Raw genomic sequence first — 19,035 nt, 5'->3', positions numbered from 1 at the left:
AAATGTGTCCTCTGCATTTAACTCATCACCCTTAGTGAGCCCGGGGAGCAGTGTATGTGGGGACGGTGCTTTGCGTTGAACCTGAAACCTTCTGATTATGGTTCCTTTCCCTTACCCACTAGGTGCAAGCACTGTTGAAGGTTGTGTTTAAAAGGTCTTGTTTTATCTATTTATTTATGTAATTCCTGAGGATATCTGGCTGACGACCAATCCCCACAATGAGCTCGTAGTGCTGCGCTTTGTGTCAGTTTGAAAATGGTGCCCATTGTTTTCAATACTCCTCATGTTTGCACCCGCGTATGATTCCCCCACAAATCCCAAATCCCAAGCATGTGCCTTCTTGGCGGTGGATGACATGGATTGGCGAGGTTGTAATATTAGCCGATTTGGGACAGGCCATTTGACTCTGGTTTCTATCTCTGTTCTACTCTTTCAAAAGAGATCTTCTCCATCCCGCCACCACACCTCGGGTCTTTTCACTGCTTCACTTGATTCTCTGATTCAGTCCTGAGAAGGCTTTGAGGGAGACTCTTATTCAGTACTCTTGGGCCGGAGGAGGGTGCCGATCAGGGCCCTCAGCCATTAATAAGCAGACAGTGCGGCGGAGGAATTCGCCTCCATTATCCACGGCGTGACAGAGAGGCTTGTTGATTGCGGCGAGTACAGGTAATGTGTACCCTGCACTTCAAATTATCTTCAGCTTTTGTCTGCTTGCATAAATACACACTCAGGTGCGTGCATGCGCACGCACACACACACACACACGCACATACGCCCACACACAGATGGTGCAGTGAGTGCATTAATTCATTCTGTATATATAACGCTTGACAAAAAGAGGGCCACTTGGTCGATTGAAAGAAATGAAAGCCATTAAACCCCCAGCAGATCGATCTGGCCATATTTCTGCAGACAGCTTCTTCAGTGCACCATCGCAGGGTCCACTTCCCCATAAACGAAAATAAAATAATAAAATGCTTCCAATTCAATTTGCCGGCCGGAGAGGGACAAACACATCACACTAATCATGAATAGAACGTGGCGTAATATTTCCTCAGAGCGTTCAAATCCATTTCCCTCCCGCCCGCAGGTTCTCGCCGTGGCTGTCAGACAAGGTCATTTCCCTTGTCCCAGCACTCTTTATCTTTTGTCAGGGCCCATCATAAGTGTGGGACACCTGGATGATGAATATGAACTCAGAAGAGTGATTCATCTCGCCAGCTCCTGTGGTCTTCCATCAACGCGGGAATATTTACTTCGGGGCTCGGATAGGATGATGGGCTGCACCGCTCGGTTTTTGGGGTCCACTTCCCTGATGCAGCAGTAACTGTAAATTTTCCGTCATGAGATATGTGCTTTAAAGCACTCTTTGCCCGTTTTTTCCCATTCAACACCTTAAAATTATTTGATTTTATTTCCTACAATCACTCATTCACACAGGATTTTCAAAACCTGAAAAGAAGCAATAAAAAATATATTTTTTAGAATAATTGCTCAATGTTCTGCACTAATTTAAGGTTACTAATCATATTTAAGCTGATTTGTGATACTGTCATCTGTCACGACTGATTGGGGAGACGAGAGAGAGGGATGAAAGAGAGCAGATGTTGGAGGTGACGAGAAACCCAATTGCGGATTAGATGCTACGAGGCGGGTGAGTAACCTCCGTTCTAATCTCCGAGCGCGAGTCATCTTACGCTGCACACCCACCGGTGTCGGAGCTCGTAGATACGGAGAAGAAAAGACAATAGACAATACGAAACGGGAACAAGGGGTTGGAGGAGAAACAAACAAGGATACTTCTTACTTGGACGCAGGTGAGAGCAGGTGAGCCAAGTCGTGTGCACCCGGTTCTGCGTTCTTACTACCTCGGTCACGTGACAACATCACTCCTTCAAACATCATAAGATTCATCCTCAGTTAAGAAGTTTAATTCAAATTCTCCAAATTTGGTTCAATTTGGAATGGTTTAACATTTCACTCAGTGTTATTCTGATTATCCTTAGTATTACATTAGATGCCATACATAGGGCCTTTTCTATTTTCATCTACATCCAAGATAAAAAAAACATGGACTGAAACTGTTCTTTTTTGTTGGAACTCTTGCTGAAAGCGCTGCCATTTTTATTTGTGATGCAGGTGGGCTGAGCGTCTCCGTAATTAAATTTCTGCACCGCTCTGATAAATGTTAATTAACAGCACAGCTTAATTTTTATTTCTTTAATTCTTCTTATTTCTTAAATCCTATTAATTATCTTATTTCCAAGCCAAATTCACAGAATTTTGTTTAATTCGGTATGTTTTGTACGTTTCACTCAAAAGTTTTGAGCTGATTTTATATAGAATTTTTTCGTAAACTGTTTAGTCTTGCATTAGAAAAGAAAAAAAGGAAACCTGCCATATGCAGGGCTTTTCCTATGTAGATCTACATCCATGAAGCTCCTCATGCAACTGTTGCTAAAAGCGCTGCCATTTTTCTTTGTGATGCAGGTGGGCTGAGGGTCTCCGTAATTAAATTTCTGCACCGTATTGATAAATGTTATTTAACACCACAGCTTAATTTATCTTATTTCCGCTCACGCGACAGAAAGGAATTATCTATGTAACAGTACATTAGATATGGGATAGGTCGAGGTGGCGTCTCTGCTTTCCGTCGCCGCCGTAATTGATGGCGCCTGGGGAGGGAGACTCTCCTGCCTCTAATGGAGTGGAGGTAACGCGGCTTTGATGTAGCGTCAGCCGCGCCGAGCCAGAGACAGGGTGAAGGAACGTCCTTTAATTACTCACATTCTGTTTATGTCAGGCATGCAAGCTGGAAAACCCTACGCTATCACTTATATATTTATTTAGCATGAAAGAGGAATGCTCTGGGTCGTTGTTTGGAATATCAGGAAGCAATATTTCATATTACCTTTGCCAAAAAAAAAGGAAATCTACCTATGCACACTATATCTGTATTTTAAGCCTTCCTTTAAAATCTATAAAGAACATAGACTACATTTACATTTTACATTTACAGCATTTATCAGACGCCCTTATCCAGAGCGACTTACAATCAGTAGTTACAGGGACAGTCCCCCCCTTGAGACACTCAGGGTTAAGTGTCTTGCTCAGGGACACAATGGTAGAAGGTGGGATTTGAGCCTGGGTCTTCTGGTTCATAGGCGAGTGTGTTACCCACTAGGCTACTACCATCCCATATGAAAGAATGCACATTTGACTAAAAGAATGGCTCATGCAATCGAGACATTCTTGCAAAGAAAGTAAAAACACAAATGTCCATTCTTTCATTCTTTCACTGCATTCTTTCCAGCTCTGCACTTCAGAGATACACTTTAATGGACAATAATGTCACACGGAAGCCCAGCGAAACATCCTTTCCTGCCCTCTAATGCATTCACATTCATTTGCCGCAACATCATTTAACAGGCAATGGAGCTGCTAACAACTAATTTATTAGTACAGCTCAATCAACATTTGCCTGCAGCAGTTCTTTTAATGAAGGCCAGGCCGAGTAAAGCGAGTCGGAGTGCCGACAGAGTGATAGGCACTACCCCCAAGAAGTTTCTGGGCCCTTTTCAGGTAGCCAGGAAGCAGCCGGCGGAACAAAGCAAAAAAGCGTTTTCTGCTACATAATGGCAGCAATTCAGGATTCACATTAGAGCGGCTCAGGACCCCGCCGCTGAACCGAGACCAAATCAAATGTGAGTGTGAGAGTAACGAATTTACCAAATGATGAAGTATTCAATGTTCTAATCAATTACACTTTTCATGCCAGTGTTGTGGGTGTGACTGAGTGTGCATGTGGGTTCAAGGCACAGTGCCTCATTAACTGAAAATGGCTTGTGACCTTTCATGCAAAAATGATAAAGCAATAACTTAGTTAGAAAGTGTAGTAATTTAAGAAGACACTGTAAATAATTAGACTCGACATGAAGCTTTAATGCTGTCTTTTTAGAAAATTTGTCAAAACCTCTATTATCATAATAATAATAATTCACAATAAAATCCACTTTTCAGCAGCATACTCAATTTCAAAACCTAAATTGTTTCCCAGTAACTTATAAAATGAAATAGACAGTTCTAGACTACAGTGGCAAAAGCCAGTGCCATGGTGAGCTAATTGCGTTCTCAACACAACATGGCTGCCATCTAGTGTTCGACTCTTCTAAATGTAGCAGCAGCTGCAGCAGCTTCTGAAATTCCACCAACATTTTGTACTGTTATTGCAGTCACCTGAGACGTGAAACAAACTTTTACAGCAGATATTTACACAAAAATCCTTATTACCTACATGACCGCCATTCTTCTTATACTTTTACATGTGGACCAGCATATTCAGTCAAAACTGCTGTATTTTACATGACGTGTACACTATTAATGTCCATGCTTAATCATCTCTGCATTTTATTATGGCTGTTTTTATGGTAACAACCATAACCACCGTAATTTGGCTCAGTATTAACAGCCTAATGTACCCATATTAAAGTAAAAGTGAAACACTGAAGCACAGCACATGGTGACAACAAAATTTGTCCTCTGCTAATAACCATCACACTGAGTGAGCAGTGGGCAGCCATGACAGGCGCCCGGGGGCGGGGACGGTGCTTTGCTCAGTGGCACCTCAGTGGCACCTTGGTGGTTCGAGATTCAAACCAGCAACCTTCTGATTACAGGGCCGCTCCCTTGCCAATGAGTAAAACCAACACATATTGTAGAGTGTTCAGACAAACCTTGCAGTACAAATTCAGTAAATAAATAACAGTAAGCCTAATGGAATCTTCCCCCTTGAGGAATATTAATAGCAATTTGGTATCTAACTAAAATGTGCAATAATTCACAACATGTTTATTTGCAAATATGCAAAAAAATGCAATGATTAGGATCAATGTATTTGATGGAATTGTGGCTTTAATATAAATAGGCATTGGTGGCCTAGCAGGTAAGAAAGCAGACCAGTAATCAGAAAGTTGGCAATGAGGTGCCGCAGAACAAAGCGCCATCCCCACACACTGCTCCCGGGGCGCCTGTCATGGCCGCCCACTGCTCACCAGGGGTGATGGTTAAAAGCAGAGGACACATTTCCTTGTGTCACCGTGTGCTGTGCTGCTGTGTTTCATAATGACAATCACTTCACTTTCTTGCATACAACGTAACCAAGCAAACCTGCAGGAAAGTTGGTTTGACATCTTTGACAACGGCTTCATGAAATGTTGCAGTAGATCTTTCTAGAATAAGCGGTATAACCTGGTTTATTTTGTTTGCTAATCGATGTGTGTCTGAATTTGAAGCATCATTTGATGTGTCTCTTTAAGTAATATCTTTGGTAGTGAATGTTTATGATAATATAATGTAATTAGATAAGGAAACATACCTTTTTCCTACTGCTGTTTTTTTTTTTTTAATTCTCCTCAGTGCAACCGTGCAATGTCACGTGCTCATTTGCAGACACAGTGTCATTTCATTGCGTTTAGAGTCGAGTGATGTTGTTCGCTCTTCTGCTCAGGGAGGCTGAAAAGTTGGCAACAGTGGCTGCGGCCAACGTCCTGCACCTGACGCGTGAGATTAGGCTGAATTTGCCATATGGAAGTGGACTGACGGACAGTGTTTTATTCAGTTAACTGTTTTTAGTTTGCTTCCAAAAGTCTTCACTTCACTGGACATATGACTGTAATTTCTAAAGAATGAAGTCAATAAATCCATGATGTCTACAGTCCATGAACAACCCAAAAACTGTAATTTTACTAAATTCATTTTAAGTAAAATGATCTTACTTTTCTTTGCTAGACATCAATATCATTCTTCACTATTTAGCACAATTGCAACTTTTTCCATCTGCAGGCTTTGTATACCCTATGTAACAGAAGGTAAAAACCAGAGGAAAAATGCAGAAATCTCAGCACCCAGTGCAGGTCTAGTAAATCCTTTAAAAAAACAAATACCTTTAGACGTCTTCATCCTGGGTCTTCAAAATTAGCATTGTGTGAAAACACGAGTGCACTCTGCAGAGTGTGTGTTTGTCTCAGTGTGTATGAAAGACAGACATGTTGTATTGTGAGCTTTGGACTTAAATTTCAATATGAAACTATACTAACATCTTTACTCTTAAAGAAAGAGCGTTGGAAAGAATCTGAAGAATCACTGGAAGTGTTAGAATGAGTAGTGAGGATGTTCTGTATGTTCCCTTTCTGCAGCTGCCGATGGGGTCGGACGGGTGTGGCCATAGAAAGTGGTGAGGCGGGGCTGGGTACTCACGGTCATTGCATTGGGTGCCGGTGTAGGAGGTCATGGAGCAATCGCAGGTGTAGTTCTCCCACAGCTGAATGCAGATGCCCATGTTGGCGCATGAGTCCTCTTGGCACGTGGTGCTAGGACCTGCGGAGGACCGGGCAGAGCAGAGGTCATGTAGCACTGGGGCGCTGGCGGCGGCTCGCTGTTAGGTGCCATGCAGGTACGCACATCAGTTCGTCATGCAGTCAGGTTAGTAGACACACTTAAAACACTTCCAAAGGGTTATTAAAACAAATGGAGACACGGCATTCCCTCCGGGTAGGTTTAGTACTTTGCACGGACAAAACAACAGTAGTAGTAGTAGTAGTAGTAGTAAGACTCGGCAAGACTCGGTAGGCTCAGACAGGAGCACAGCAAATCTAGGCTTTTCCCCTCCAGAGTCCTCAAACTCAGGGCAAATGTAGAGGAACACTACACTTAGAGGCATCACGTGGTCACTGACAAGAGTTTTATAGCAAGGTGTGTACATATGGTCAGATATGTACAGTTGTTATAAAATATTATGTTACACTGGTGCTCACACCGAATGCGGGCATAATGTTCACCACCTGTCCATGCACACCGTCATGTTTTGCACACGTAAGTACATAGAGAGGGAATGCGTCACGCACAGAGCAAAAGAAATCCAGTGAGGAGTAAAAAAAAAAAAAAAAACTAACAGAACAGCATTCCCTCAGAATTACCATATCAACACAAGAAAAGAGGATAACACTACTCAGGTGCAATTTCTCAGCAAAGAAACCGTTGGAAATACATTAAAGAAATCAAGAAATAAACAGTACTGAGAAACCAAGTAATGCCAAAAGTGCATTTACTGTGTAATGCATAGTGCCTGGAATTTAAAACCAAAAAATAAATAAATGTAAAAAAAAGATTCCACTTTGTTTAATTTATTAAAGATTAAGAGATTACATCATTTTTCATTTCACATTTTATTTGTTTGTGTCTGTAAATGGTCTTTAATTAACTTCTTATCATTTAATATCAATTACTTATTATTTTAATTCCTATTTTGTCACCCGAAACTCTTATATGCTGAAATTTTGGTTTAAAAAAATAATTATAGTTTTTACAGTAATTACACTGTAAGTGCACAAATATCTATGACTAATAAATAATATAATAATACAATAAAAATGGAAACAGTATGGAAAATACTGTGTGAGGTTTTTTTTTTAATGGAATGACCTATTTTTTCAGAACTGTACGTATTTATTGTAAGGTCGGTTTGTTGCAATTGTTTACATGTTGATATAAAGTCATCCTTTAGCTCCACATAATTATCTTAAAAGTACAAATTGGTCAAAATATAGTGTTATTCTTTTTCATCCAAATAAAATTCATGCGACTGCCCTATTAATTAGTCCACTAATCACATTTCCAATTATCCTGCCTCTTCCCCACAACTAGAGCCAGATATTTAATGGGCTTTTTCAGCACCAACCAGGAGAGCGAGCTACAACTGCTCTCATTAGCATAAAACAAGACAAGACACAAAGAAAAAAAACAAGATCTGCAGACATAATTATACAGGGCGTCTAATGTTTTATTTATGCTGACTCTCAGTTGCAGTCATTATACAGTATTTCATGTTTTTTCTTCTGGAAGTGTGACAGCATAATTCAAGTTTGAAACCGATTTTTTACTGAGTACTGAGGCAGCTCCTTTTACCATTAAAAAAAAAAAAAAAAACGCTAACACTAAACATTACACAGAGCACCTTTCAGCTGGGCGTAGAATGGAATCAATCTTTCTACCTTGCAGGTCTGCTTTGGTGAAACCAACTTTGTTAGCAAAAGAACAGAAAAGCCAAAAAACAACAGTAAAAGGTTAGTAGGTGGTCAATGACAGCAGTTAATAAAGCGTCCGCTTTACTAACAGACATGCTCTACCATTCTTAGGAAGGGCTTGTGCTGGAAATCTACCCTACGATGGGGGGAGGTGGGGAGGAAGAGAGAATGCTAAAAGTGACAATGGAAGCAGTGTGGTCACACGTTCAGTGTCATAAAATAGAAAATTGTCCAACATGCTGTCTTACTGAAAGTGTTACCAAACTGTCTCCATAAATATGTGGAATGGGACACATTTTAAAGAAAATACATCAATCTGAAAAGACAGAGACCCTCAGTGTGCAGCTGATTCATATCAGTACTGATTTTTTTTATATTTAGAAAAATATACCTCCTACTTCAAATATGTCGTAATTCTTTTTTTTTTTCGTGTTTATACCATTCGGAAAGCATGATGTCTTCTTTAACACTCTCCCAAATATACATGGGTTAGAGTAGTTAGTGGTAAATTCAGGGCTAAAAGACCAAGACTACAACTCTCCTCCACATCAGGGAGGAACGAGCCTCTCCTTCCTAAGCATTGGTGCATTGTTGCCATCTAGTGAATGAAGAATTCCATTACACCCTTTCTCTATAAATCCCAAAGCCAAGTCAGTTGGTAGTGAGGCGGAAGACACACACACACACCGCGGTGTGTGTGCGCACACGCCTGTTTTCATGCATTTGGATAACGTATGTAAGCCTACTCACGTTCACTGGTGGATGCTGTGTGGAAGAGAAATAACAGACTTGCTCCATTTATGTTGGGGTAGCAGGCTAAAGCATTGCATGCAGAATACCACCTCCGGCCACCACACAGGGGCATTGTTACCAACAGTTTCTGCTGCACCGTCAGTCATTTTCTCATTTTACCATTAAATTTACCTGCCCCGTCCAACTGTTATAGCAAGTTAAGTTTCATTGATTCATGTTGTATTGAAAACCAGTTATCTTTCTTGTTTTTCATTATTGCTTCAGAATTCTATTAATTTAAATTCTCATCATTTGCACTGTGCGTTGCGTCATTTGGATAGTTTGCCTCATTGTATATTTAAATACATAAAATTATTAGCAAACAAACACGACACAAAAAAAAAACACAGGCACACACCATCTTAATCCCATGTAAGCACGTGTACATATAAAATATTAAACAACATGGATTAAAATTTGCAGACATTTTCAGCTATGATGATGTAATGACAAAACAAAAGTTACACAAGAGACCAAGCAGAAATATCTTTTAAAGGCTTTTATTCTGGGGAAAAATGTGTCACATTGTGATGGGCTGTGGATGGTTTAATAAACCTTCCAAATGATATTAATGAAATCAGATGGAAACATGATTTTTATTTTATTTAAGATGGGTGAGCAAATTGTGTACAGGAATACACACAAAATACATATGTACAAATCAAAACCACAAACAAATGAATTAATAACACAAAAATATATTTTACATAATAAATAAAGCAGACAAATAATAATAAATAGACAATGGTGCAAAGAAAAAAGAAATTAACAAAAATGAAGCAAAAAGATGAGCATGCTAAAATAAACAGAAAACAAAATGAGAGCACATAAAGCACAAACACATGACATCGTTTCACGAAGTCTATGGCAGACAATGATTTCTAAGCCAGTTTGAGAAATGTGTGGTCTTAATGCCATTTTGCAATAATATTAAACTTAAACTTTCATTCTAGCGTCTTGGCATTCCAGTGGTCATAGATGATTCTACAGGTTTCCAAAACTTGCAGTTGTCCTAAAAGTCTGATTACTGGACTTTAAAAAACATGTTTTTTAAGTCCGTGTTTTTAAAGTAAATGATAATTTGTGAGTTAATCTTCATTTTCACTGTACTACCAAAGGATTCTAACTTTTCTTATGTGTGCATAGCTAATATGTAATTTTCTTGTGCTCATTTGTACCTAAGTATAAGATGTTATTGCAAAATGTATGTTACATTTCTTTCTTCTAGTAAATTCTAAATTCATATTAAATTCATTTTACATTCATTTCTAGCCGTCATTTGTAAAATTATTTTATTCTTCTAGCTATTATATTCATTTACTTATACTCTTGCAGCACTGTGCCTTTGTTGTTTCACTAAATAAAGGTTCATGAAATAATTTAGAAAAATGAACAAAATCTCAAATGAACTTTTCCACATTCATTTAACTGCAAATATTAATGGAACCTCATTTTAGTTCATAGGCTTAACACTGTAAAGTGTCACAGCTGTGACGATTTAAAGATGTATGCATATAGATAGATGGGCTTGGCTGATGACATCATCATGTGACCAATGTGGCCAATTAAAAAGTTCTGGGACAGAAGTGCTAGCAAATGGGTGGCTGAGTGGTGAGGGATGCCACAAGCAGGGTTAGAAGTATGGTCGGATGGTTGTGTGAGAGGGAGCTGGAGCTACTGTTGGTACTGCTGTTGGAGTTCATAAGGAAGAAAGGACTCCTGGAACTGGAGTTATAAGAGGGTGTACCTTCACATCCACGCTCGATCTGCCCGCTACGAAAGAGGGCATCGTTAATGAGGTCAGGTAGGCGCCCGTTCAGGTCCACCGATGCCAGACAGCCTTGGAACCCTTCCCGGGAGGCCACAAGCTTGGGCAGGCTGTTGTACATGCCGGGCCCCAGTCCAGCTATAAAGAGGTCACCTAGATGGGGCCAAACGGGGGCAAACACGGAAGGGCAAGAGAGTTATGAATCATCAATTCATCATGCTCATCACTGGAGACACTGGGAGAATAGAAATGTTTAGTCACCGGCGCGCCCACCTTTCAGGTCCAGGTTTTTGGCACCATTGACAGCTTGACTGACTGCCTTTGCATCCACCTTCAGAGTATGAATGTTATTGTTGTCTCTGGTGATGACAACATTGTGCCACTGGTTGTCATGAAGAGCTCTGTCGCTGTTGCCCTTGATCACGTTGGGCCCGTTGCCCAGATCAAAAACGTAATGGATGTACCTGAGGGAACCCACAGAATCAAAGTGACTCTCGAATCACTGTGACTCATCCTGACTCACCAATGAAGCATGGTCGACATAAGCCAATTGGCACCATGTGGGCATGGTCAGCACGACATTCGCACAGAATCAGTTGGCACGGTGTTTTGTCTGCACTTCTCTCTACATAAAATCAGTCATTGAACAAAGTTTTTTGAAATAATAATTGCTTCACTAAATACATGCCTTCTACATTTTTCTTGAATACAGTATTTTGCCAATTTACCCATCCTAGTGATTGTAACACTACCTGGCAATTTTACACTACTTCTTAAATAGAAGATCAACAATGCTCAGTCAATTGTACTCCTAACATACGACTTATTCCTTTGCAAGTTAGTGTTCCAGTGACCAAAACATTACTATTTGCAAATGGCAAGTAGTGATACATTATAGGTAGGGTAGATAAACAGTGGATTGGCTTACCCTTTCACCAGCTCAACAGCAATGAAGTCATTACCATCCCCACTGTTGAAGAGGATGAAGCCATCTGGGGAGGTGGTCTTGAACTGAAAAAAGAGGTGCATGGAGGTGTAGGCCTGTAGGGTGGCCAGGCTCAGGTAGCTGCTCTTGGTCTTGAAGGTCACAGGGTCAGCAATGATGGATCTCATGCCAAAGCGGGCATTGAGTTCACAGTAGTCGATGTCGCCATTCTTGCAAAGGTCGATGTACATCATGCTGTTGAACCTGAGGCTCTGCAAGTGACCGATGAAGCTGGATGGGATGACTGAAACGAAGCGTCGCTCTGTCATCACACCAGTTTCGATGTTGTGGAACTCCAGGCGGGTGTGGTCTCCTGCCATTAGACCTGCAGCCCAGGAAGGGTTGAGAGAAACAGCTGCTGTGCTAATGATTTTTACAGCAACACAAGACACAACAACATGCTGTACTGCACGTTCACTCCAAAGGTACCTTTCAGATACCACACATATATCGTTTCTACTTTCACAATTGACATCCAACTGCTACAGATACACACAAGTACATGGTTTAACGATTGAAACCAATAAGCTTGGGTTGGGTTCACATTCAGTTTCAGTACCTTCGGCTACGTCATCGTCAACTGTGAGCTTGTAGCTTTTACCCCGGCGGATGACTCGCACTGTGTGCCACTCATTATCATTGAGTTTTTGCCCAGCATACAGTGTCTCTGGTCCCTTGCCTGAGAACGATGTTCATGACAAAGTTAAAGTCATCCTGCTGCTTACCAACCAAATCTTTGCTTTCTGGTTATGATGAAAATATGTTTCAGGAGCAAGCATAGCTTTTGTCAATAGATGAAATGGTCCAACTCCAATGAGCCATATTATATTCTTGTGAAAAGCTTTATTTATTGAACAATAAACTAATTGGACAATATTGGACAATATTGGACAATGAAGAAAGCAAAGACTTGATTGGGTTAGCATGCTGTTTTATCTTTCATAATGTACACATTTGGCTTTCATATTGTAAAAATACATTATAAATGTCAGTCAGCTTAAGCTGCATATTTGCTTTTACTCATATTAAGGCCTTCACATACCATTCAATATTATAGACCATTAGTGGTTGCTATACCTTGATTTATGTATGATTCAAATATGGCTTTATAAAATACCATATAGTGACAATTTAATTGTTATTATGTAATTATATTCTCAAAGGCAGCTTCAAAGAAAGCAATTATCCATGGGGGGCTGTTCATTACAGAGATTGTATCTCAGTTAAGACAACTGAAGTGATGATGTGTGGTCTTGACTTGGCTAGTTTATTGCTTTTTGCTATGTTATGCTGTTAACATTTGTGCTATTAGCATCATTATTAAATTCTGGACAGATTTTTTGCTGTTGGTAAAATCTTCTTAAACGTTGTGCAGTAAATTTAAGAAATCTGAGACAAAAGTGCAACAACTGCCAGGCAATTTAGTACACACTATTAGACTTCGTCCTATGACAGTATATTTCTGAATCTTTTTTCCATACTTTTGTATTGATTATAATTGACCCAGAACACAATAGTATTCCCAAAAAAAACATTTTGTGTTGGCATGGGCAGAATCTTTTCATTAATTTGGTCTGAAAAGTCAGAGAAGCAAGTTTCTTAAACTATTGTGGAACACTTCCAATATTAGCTAAACGTAATAACACCGCAGTATCACATTCTGTATTAAACACGAGGTGGCCTACAGCGTTATAAAATTGCATTTCTTCCACCGAAAGCATTCACCCAGCACACTGTAAGCATTCACACGGAGCTTCCTGTGCTCTGCAGGTTATCATCTGCCAGCTTGTAAAGCTATAAGCTCATGAGCATAAAGGCTCTCGAGTCACACTCATATCCTGCCTGTTATACGTTATGTAAATGAGCCTCTCACACGGCCAGTTGCTAAGCAGCTAATATCCTGCTCTTGTAATAAGTGTTTTTTAAAGACATATTTGCGGATCCTTATGGGAACATGTTTAAGAATAAGAGGGTAATTAATTACGCCGATGGCTAACTGACATTGTGGATTGCTGCGAATAGACGAGGGACGCAGGACCAATTAACCACAAAATGCTTGTCTGCAAATCTTTCTCAGCAATGAGTAAAAAAAGCTTCATCGTGGCTGCCTCTCAGTAACAAACAGCATTTTTCGCACAGCCAGATCTTGCTGCATTCCTCTAAAACAACTCCTCTGCCTCCCAAGGAACCTCAATGTGACATTCACTGCAACCAAAACAGGCCACAGTGAAATTTCCACTGGTGCTTAACTCCTTAAGACAGAAAACATGCATCAATTTATATATATATGAATCATATATATATTGGAATAAATCATTCCCATTGAAGGTATCCAAGACCTATGTCATGAGTAAAAGCAGATATTATACAAGGTTGTTAAATTTCTTATGTGCTGTTGCTAAAACCATAATTATTTTAAAGAACTTCCAAGAAAAAAAAAACATCAGACAAATTGAACTTATCCAAAGAGCTAATTTTTTATCATCATGTACACACCGTAATGAATGAATGTACGTTTCTGTGTATTTTTAATAAATAATTGGCAATTATCAGTACATAACACTATTAGCTTTAACACTGATACGTAATTAGAATACAGACTTTAGCAGCCGGCTGTTTTTCAGCCTATAGTACTGGATGAAGCTTTAATTCTTATTCAGTACTAATATGTGGTGACTTTATAATCTGATAGGATTATAAATTATAAATAAAACAGTATGCAAATACTACCTAGTTAAATTTGCAATTTGGCTCTCACTGTCTGTGCCAACCTGAATGTATTCATTTATTGCATTATAATTTAAATGTGACCCACGACAAAAGAAGATGAACCCACTTAATCATCATTTTAAAGTTTACTTTACTCTTCAGTTGTTTAGTTCTTTTTTTGTGTCCCAGCTCACTGCAAAAATTTTATTGATGTCTGGTGTATTCAGGGGTTGATCGGTGCTTTCGTTGATGAGTATTTTGGCAAAAACTGTTCCTTACCTCCTTACCTTGCACTTTCTTTGCAATGATGTAGAATCCAGCTATTTTTTGGCTACACACAATAATCAACATGGATTCATTTTGCTTACACGCAAACATGACACATTTTGTTCCAACACTTTTTTTTTTTCATACTGCCAAGATAGCTCAGTTACAACTGATGTTCTACAATTAAAGAAATATTTTTCAACCTATTTAGAGATGTATTAAAAATTCTACTACAGCATAGCAACTGTTCAGATTTTTATGTACATTTCTACTCAGTTGGGTATTTGGGCTCATCTGTGTTTTTAATTATATCATCACCATATTTATACCATTAATTACCATATCACTTCTGCTAAATGTTAATGTATAATTTTTGTACATTGTAAAGACATTTGTCAGTAATTGACAGAAGGAAGACAGTTTAATATGCCAAGTCATGACCCCATGTCTTGACTCCACTCTTCAAGCCCTAAAACTAGAATACATTAAAAAGAGGTGTTAAATAATAATAATTTTAAATAATCTCATATTAATAAAACTGGTTTTTTTGTATTGTATGTATTTTTCTGTATTAAAGTTAGTCAGTAATATGTATTTTTTTATTTACTATAACTAGAGATCGTATCAGTAGATCATAAACCATAGACCTGCAAAATATAAATTAAAATGAAATATTACACATTCACATAAAAATGTGACATAATAAATAATAAAGGGCTAAATAAATACATAAAAAGAGGAAATAAAAGATTATCAAGTCACCACCATTAATGTTTTAGCATTAGTTATCTTCTGACAATTCAGACCTTGGGAACCAATTCTGACAACAGTGGCATAAAAATAACAGGGCCTTAAGAAATTCATTTCAAGGAAGAAAAAAAAAAACTGTTATCAAGAGCAAAATGAAACTTGTGTTAACTTACTGGAGTTACAGTTTATCCTGATACAGTCTAGATGGGGAAGAATAAATGACAGATGAAATTGCATCCTTCAAGGTTACAGCTGCAGACATCCAAGAACAATAATTCCACCCTTCCGGGGACGTCCACATGCAGGGAGCTGGCCATTTTATATAGAGTTAATCAGAGTTTATGTATACAAATTAATTCTATACTGTATAACATACTGTATAACTTTTGTACTTTTTATTTTTATTTTAATATCACAGATTAGGTCACATATAGTGATAATTCAATAGACAAATAAGATTAAGCATTTCTGATTTCTTGATAGTAACAATAAACAATATGTAATATTACTCTGAATGGAATATTATAAATAAAATGGCCACTTGTAGTCTTCCAGCCACATGAATTTTCCAACCCAGTATTTATTTATTTGTTTGTTTATTTATTTATTTAGACTTTGCGTTCCATTTCAAAGACTCCTGCCCCAAAGCCTTTACACCAACTTGTTGACTAATCAGGCTATTAAACCATATGTCTGACATTTAGCAAGAAGAAGGTGTTGGCTTCACATCTTGGAGGCATAGGTCTTTGAAAAGCTTTTATTATTCACATGCACCAAAACTTCCTTTTTCATCCAATAGCTTTCACAGCTATGATTTATGCATGAACTGGACGCGTTAATCGCCGTCCACCATGATGATATGGGTTCTCTGCCTCAGCTGAGCTGGGGTGGGTTCCATGTGGCTAGATCAATCATGTGTCGTCAACCGCAACAGAAAAGTGGGAGCAAACAGCCTCGATCCAATTAGCACCAGCACCGTGCAGTGGCCACTATACCTTCCTACTGCAGCTACTGCTTCCAATATTTCACTATGTTGTTCTGAATTATTCTGCAAAGGTAATTAGTGTTATTATACATGAACATGAAATTTATTTATTATGAAAATGTGTGTAAGTGTTAATCATTCCTCAGTAATTTACATTATCACAACCATCACTATTGCATTAAGCATATATAAGCATTAATAATAATTAAAAGGCCAATTAATTACTACTAAAAACAGTAATTAAAGGTACAAATATATAAATTTTGGAAAATATCATAAAGTACAGGACATTTATTAATAACCTAATGATCAAAGATCATCCTTATCAACATGCTTCTCAAACAATAAGCCAGGAAAGCTGGCAGGGGTCAGAGGTCAGAAGGTGATGTGCTACCAGCTGCAGGTGAAGCTGAGAGCTTTGTTCTCGGGCTGTTTACCGACCGGGCCGCAGGCTAAAGGCCTTTGAAGGGGTGAATACCATCTTTTGACTAAGCATGGGGGATGTGTCTGATATTTGACAGCAACCAAAAAAATTGTAATAAATAATAATAAATAATAAAAATGAACAACACCAACAAAACAGAGACAGAAAATGCAACTTGAAGTAAATAAGTAAAACATATTATTAATCAAAACTGATGAGAAATATGTAGTTGTAAGTTGTAAGCAAAAAGTTTTAGAAAGTCACAGCACAAAAATGTCGAAAGATTGACTCTGGATTTAAAAAGACGCTTTGGTTAATGCTCAAATCTGTGTAAAATAAGTAGGGTACTGTGGTAAGTACGGTACTGTGACTGTCCCAGAACAGTTTCATTGGTGAAGATGACCAGTCAGTTCAAAAGATGCGGCAAACAAAATGTTAATCAGTGACTTATTTTTTTTTAATACGATAAATATGTGAAGCAATGGCTTTAACAATATAACAAGATATGGGAACGAATGGAAAAGTCCTTTTAAGGTTAAACAAGATTTATTAATGCCTCAACATAGAAATTCCACTGGAACACCATCATGCATATTAATCATTGTGCTTTAAGCTGGGTGTTATATTTGCTGATGTGAAAGGAAGAGAGAGAAGAGATAGGTGATGGGCACCGCATCCTGAGGTAGGAATGGTGGCATACGATACCTAGGTTGACCGTCAGCTTGACGCGGCTGCCGTCCAGTTCCAGGCGCAGCGTGTCGGCCGAGTCGCGGGACGTGGTGGCCATGAGCAGGCCGTACGCCCGCTGGGACATGAAGCGCAGCGATACGTCCTCCGCCTCTGTATGCATCACCGTGGGCATCACCACCTTCATGTACATGCTGCCGTCGTAGCTCAAGATGGACGCTTCTGTGGGTGAGAAACGCCGATCAGTTAAGAATGGCGGTGAATTTGAACATTGCAGACGTTTACACCTGACGAACTTGCAAAATGAATTTGCAGTCGGTTGCAATAAAGCTGATTATTATTGGTGGTAGTAGCCTAGTGTGTAACACACTCGCCTATGAACCAGAAGACCCAGGTTCAAATCCCACTTACTACCATTGTGTCCCTGAGCAAGACACTTAACCCTGAGTGTCTCCAGGGGGGACTGTCCCTGTAACTACTGATTGTAAGTCGCTCAGGATAAAGGCGTCTGATGAATGCCGTAAATGTAAATTTACGTCTGATATCCTGCCAGCCGAAGGACATTTCGGTAGACACACTGTAAAAAAGGATGGGTGCATAGACCTCAAGTCCATCTCAGATGTAACAGTGTAGCCTGGACTTTCATGCTGCATTGACAGTTAAGTCTCAGTTAAGGCCAGTGACACCATAGCTAAGATGCTAAGGGCGCTTTCACACCTTAGTATGTTCGCTGAACAGTTCTCGATTCGGTTTCGTTTCGCTTATTGGTCAGCTGTACAGTGAGCAAAGGCTGTGAATATTTTTTGTACATTTTTAATAAATTTGCCAAAACCTCAAGTAAACTTTTTTTTTCACTTTGTCATTAACATGTCATCTGTGACATAACAAAATGTGGAAAAAGTAACGCGCTGTGAATACTCTCAGAGTGCACTGCATTGCCACGGGAACAACAAAGTAAATTCAGGAAGAAGATGACAATGAAATGTACCCATAATGCACCAGACCACCTCTTTTTGTTGGTCTCTGCGTCATTACTGTTTTCACACCAGACAAAATGAACCACACCAGGGGGGAAACGAAGTTGAGTTCAAGGGCACTAAAGCCTGTAGGCGTGAAAGCGCCGTAAGTTAATGCAAGGTTCAGCCCAGGTGGAGAAATGAAGTTAATGTCAGAACATGTCCAGCCTCCCCACCTTCTTTATTTGCACCATGGACCACTGGGGTGGCAGAGATCACCAGTTACCGCCAGTTAACTGCACTGCAGCGGGGCAGTCATTTACACACGCCGAGATGAAGACTCGATAACAGCCACAGCTCATCACTCGACGGGCAACGAGCTCTAGCAGGAGAGCACTCCACGGAAATGTATTAGTGATGCCAACCAGGCATGAAATGTCTCTTCGCCCTTCTCTGGCTTTTTCAGACGTGGAGTGAGACAGCTGAGGGGAATCGGGGGACGAGACTAAACAGACAAAGGCGCAGGAGATCAAAGTCTTTGTGGAGCAGTACACACAGCCCTGTGTGATGCTGGTGGGAGCAAAAAATAAACGACATGCAAATATAATATACACTAATATATACAGTACAG

The 19,035-nt window shown here is 39.4% G+C and overlaps 1 protein-coding gene across 14 annotated transcripts in view; it reads right to left on the bottom strand.

The window, feature by feature from the left end:
• Window positions 1–19,035, bottom strand: part of nrxn3a (neurexin 3a) — a 236,087-nt gene that overhangs the window by 129,233 nt on the left and 87,819 nt on the right. For 8 of the 14 annotated variants that reach the window (XM_028986089.1, XM_028992522.1, XM_028986908.1 and 5 more), the window contains 8 exons: window positions 17,467–17,670; window positions 15,526–15,552; window positions 12,186–12,305; window positions 11,570–11,951; window positions 10,915–11,105; window positions 10,621–10,794; window positions 8,049–8,075; window positions 6,256–6,375 (listed from right to left, as the gene is read on the bottom strand). In XM_028986089.1, the coding sequence (XP_028841922.1) occupies window positions 6,256–6,375; window positions 8,049–8,075; window positions 10,621–10,794; window positions 10,915–11,105; window positions 11,570–11,951; window positions 12,186–12,305; window positions 15,526–15,552; window positions 17,467–17,670 (1,245 nt within the window). Of the gene's footprint in view, window positions 1–6,255; window positions 6,376–8,048; window positions 8,076–8,831; window positions 8,847–10,620; window positions 10,795–10,914; window positions 11,106–11,569; window positions 11,952–12,185; window positions 12,306–15,525; window positions 15,553–17,466; window positions 17,671–19,035 lie in introns of all 14 variants that reach the window. The other 6 variants (XM_028989366.1, XM_028996664.1, XM_028991775.1 and 3 more) reach the window with 4 other exon arrangements.

The sequence above is a fragment of the Denticeps clupeoides genome, chromosome 1, assembly GCF_900700375.1.
Source record: "Denticeps clupeoides chromosome 1, fDenClu1.1, whole genome shotgun sequence".
In the NCBI taxonomy this organism is placed as follows: Eukaryota; Metazoa; Chordata; class Actinopteri; order Clupeiformes; family Denticipitidae; genus Denticeps; species Denticeps clupeoides.
The sequence above is the reverse complement of the archived record's forward strand: the minus strand, read 5'-3'. Positions and strand labels throughout refer to the sequence as shown.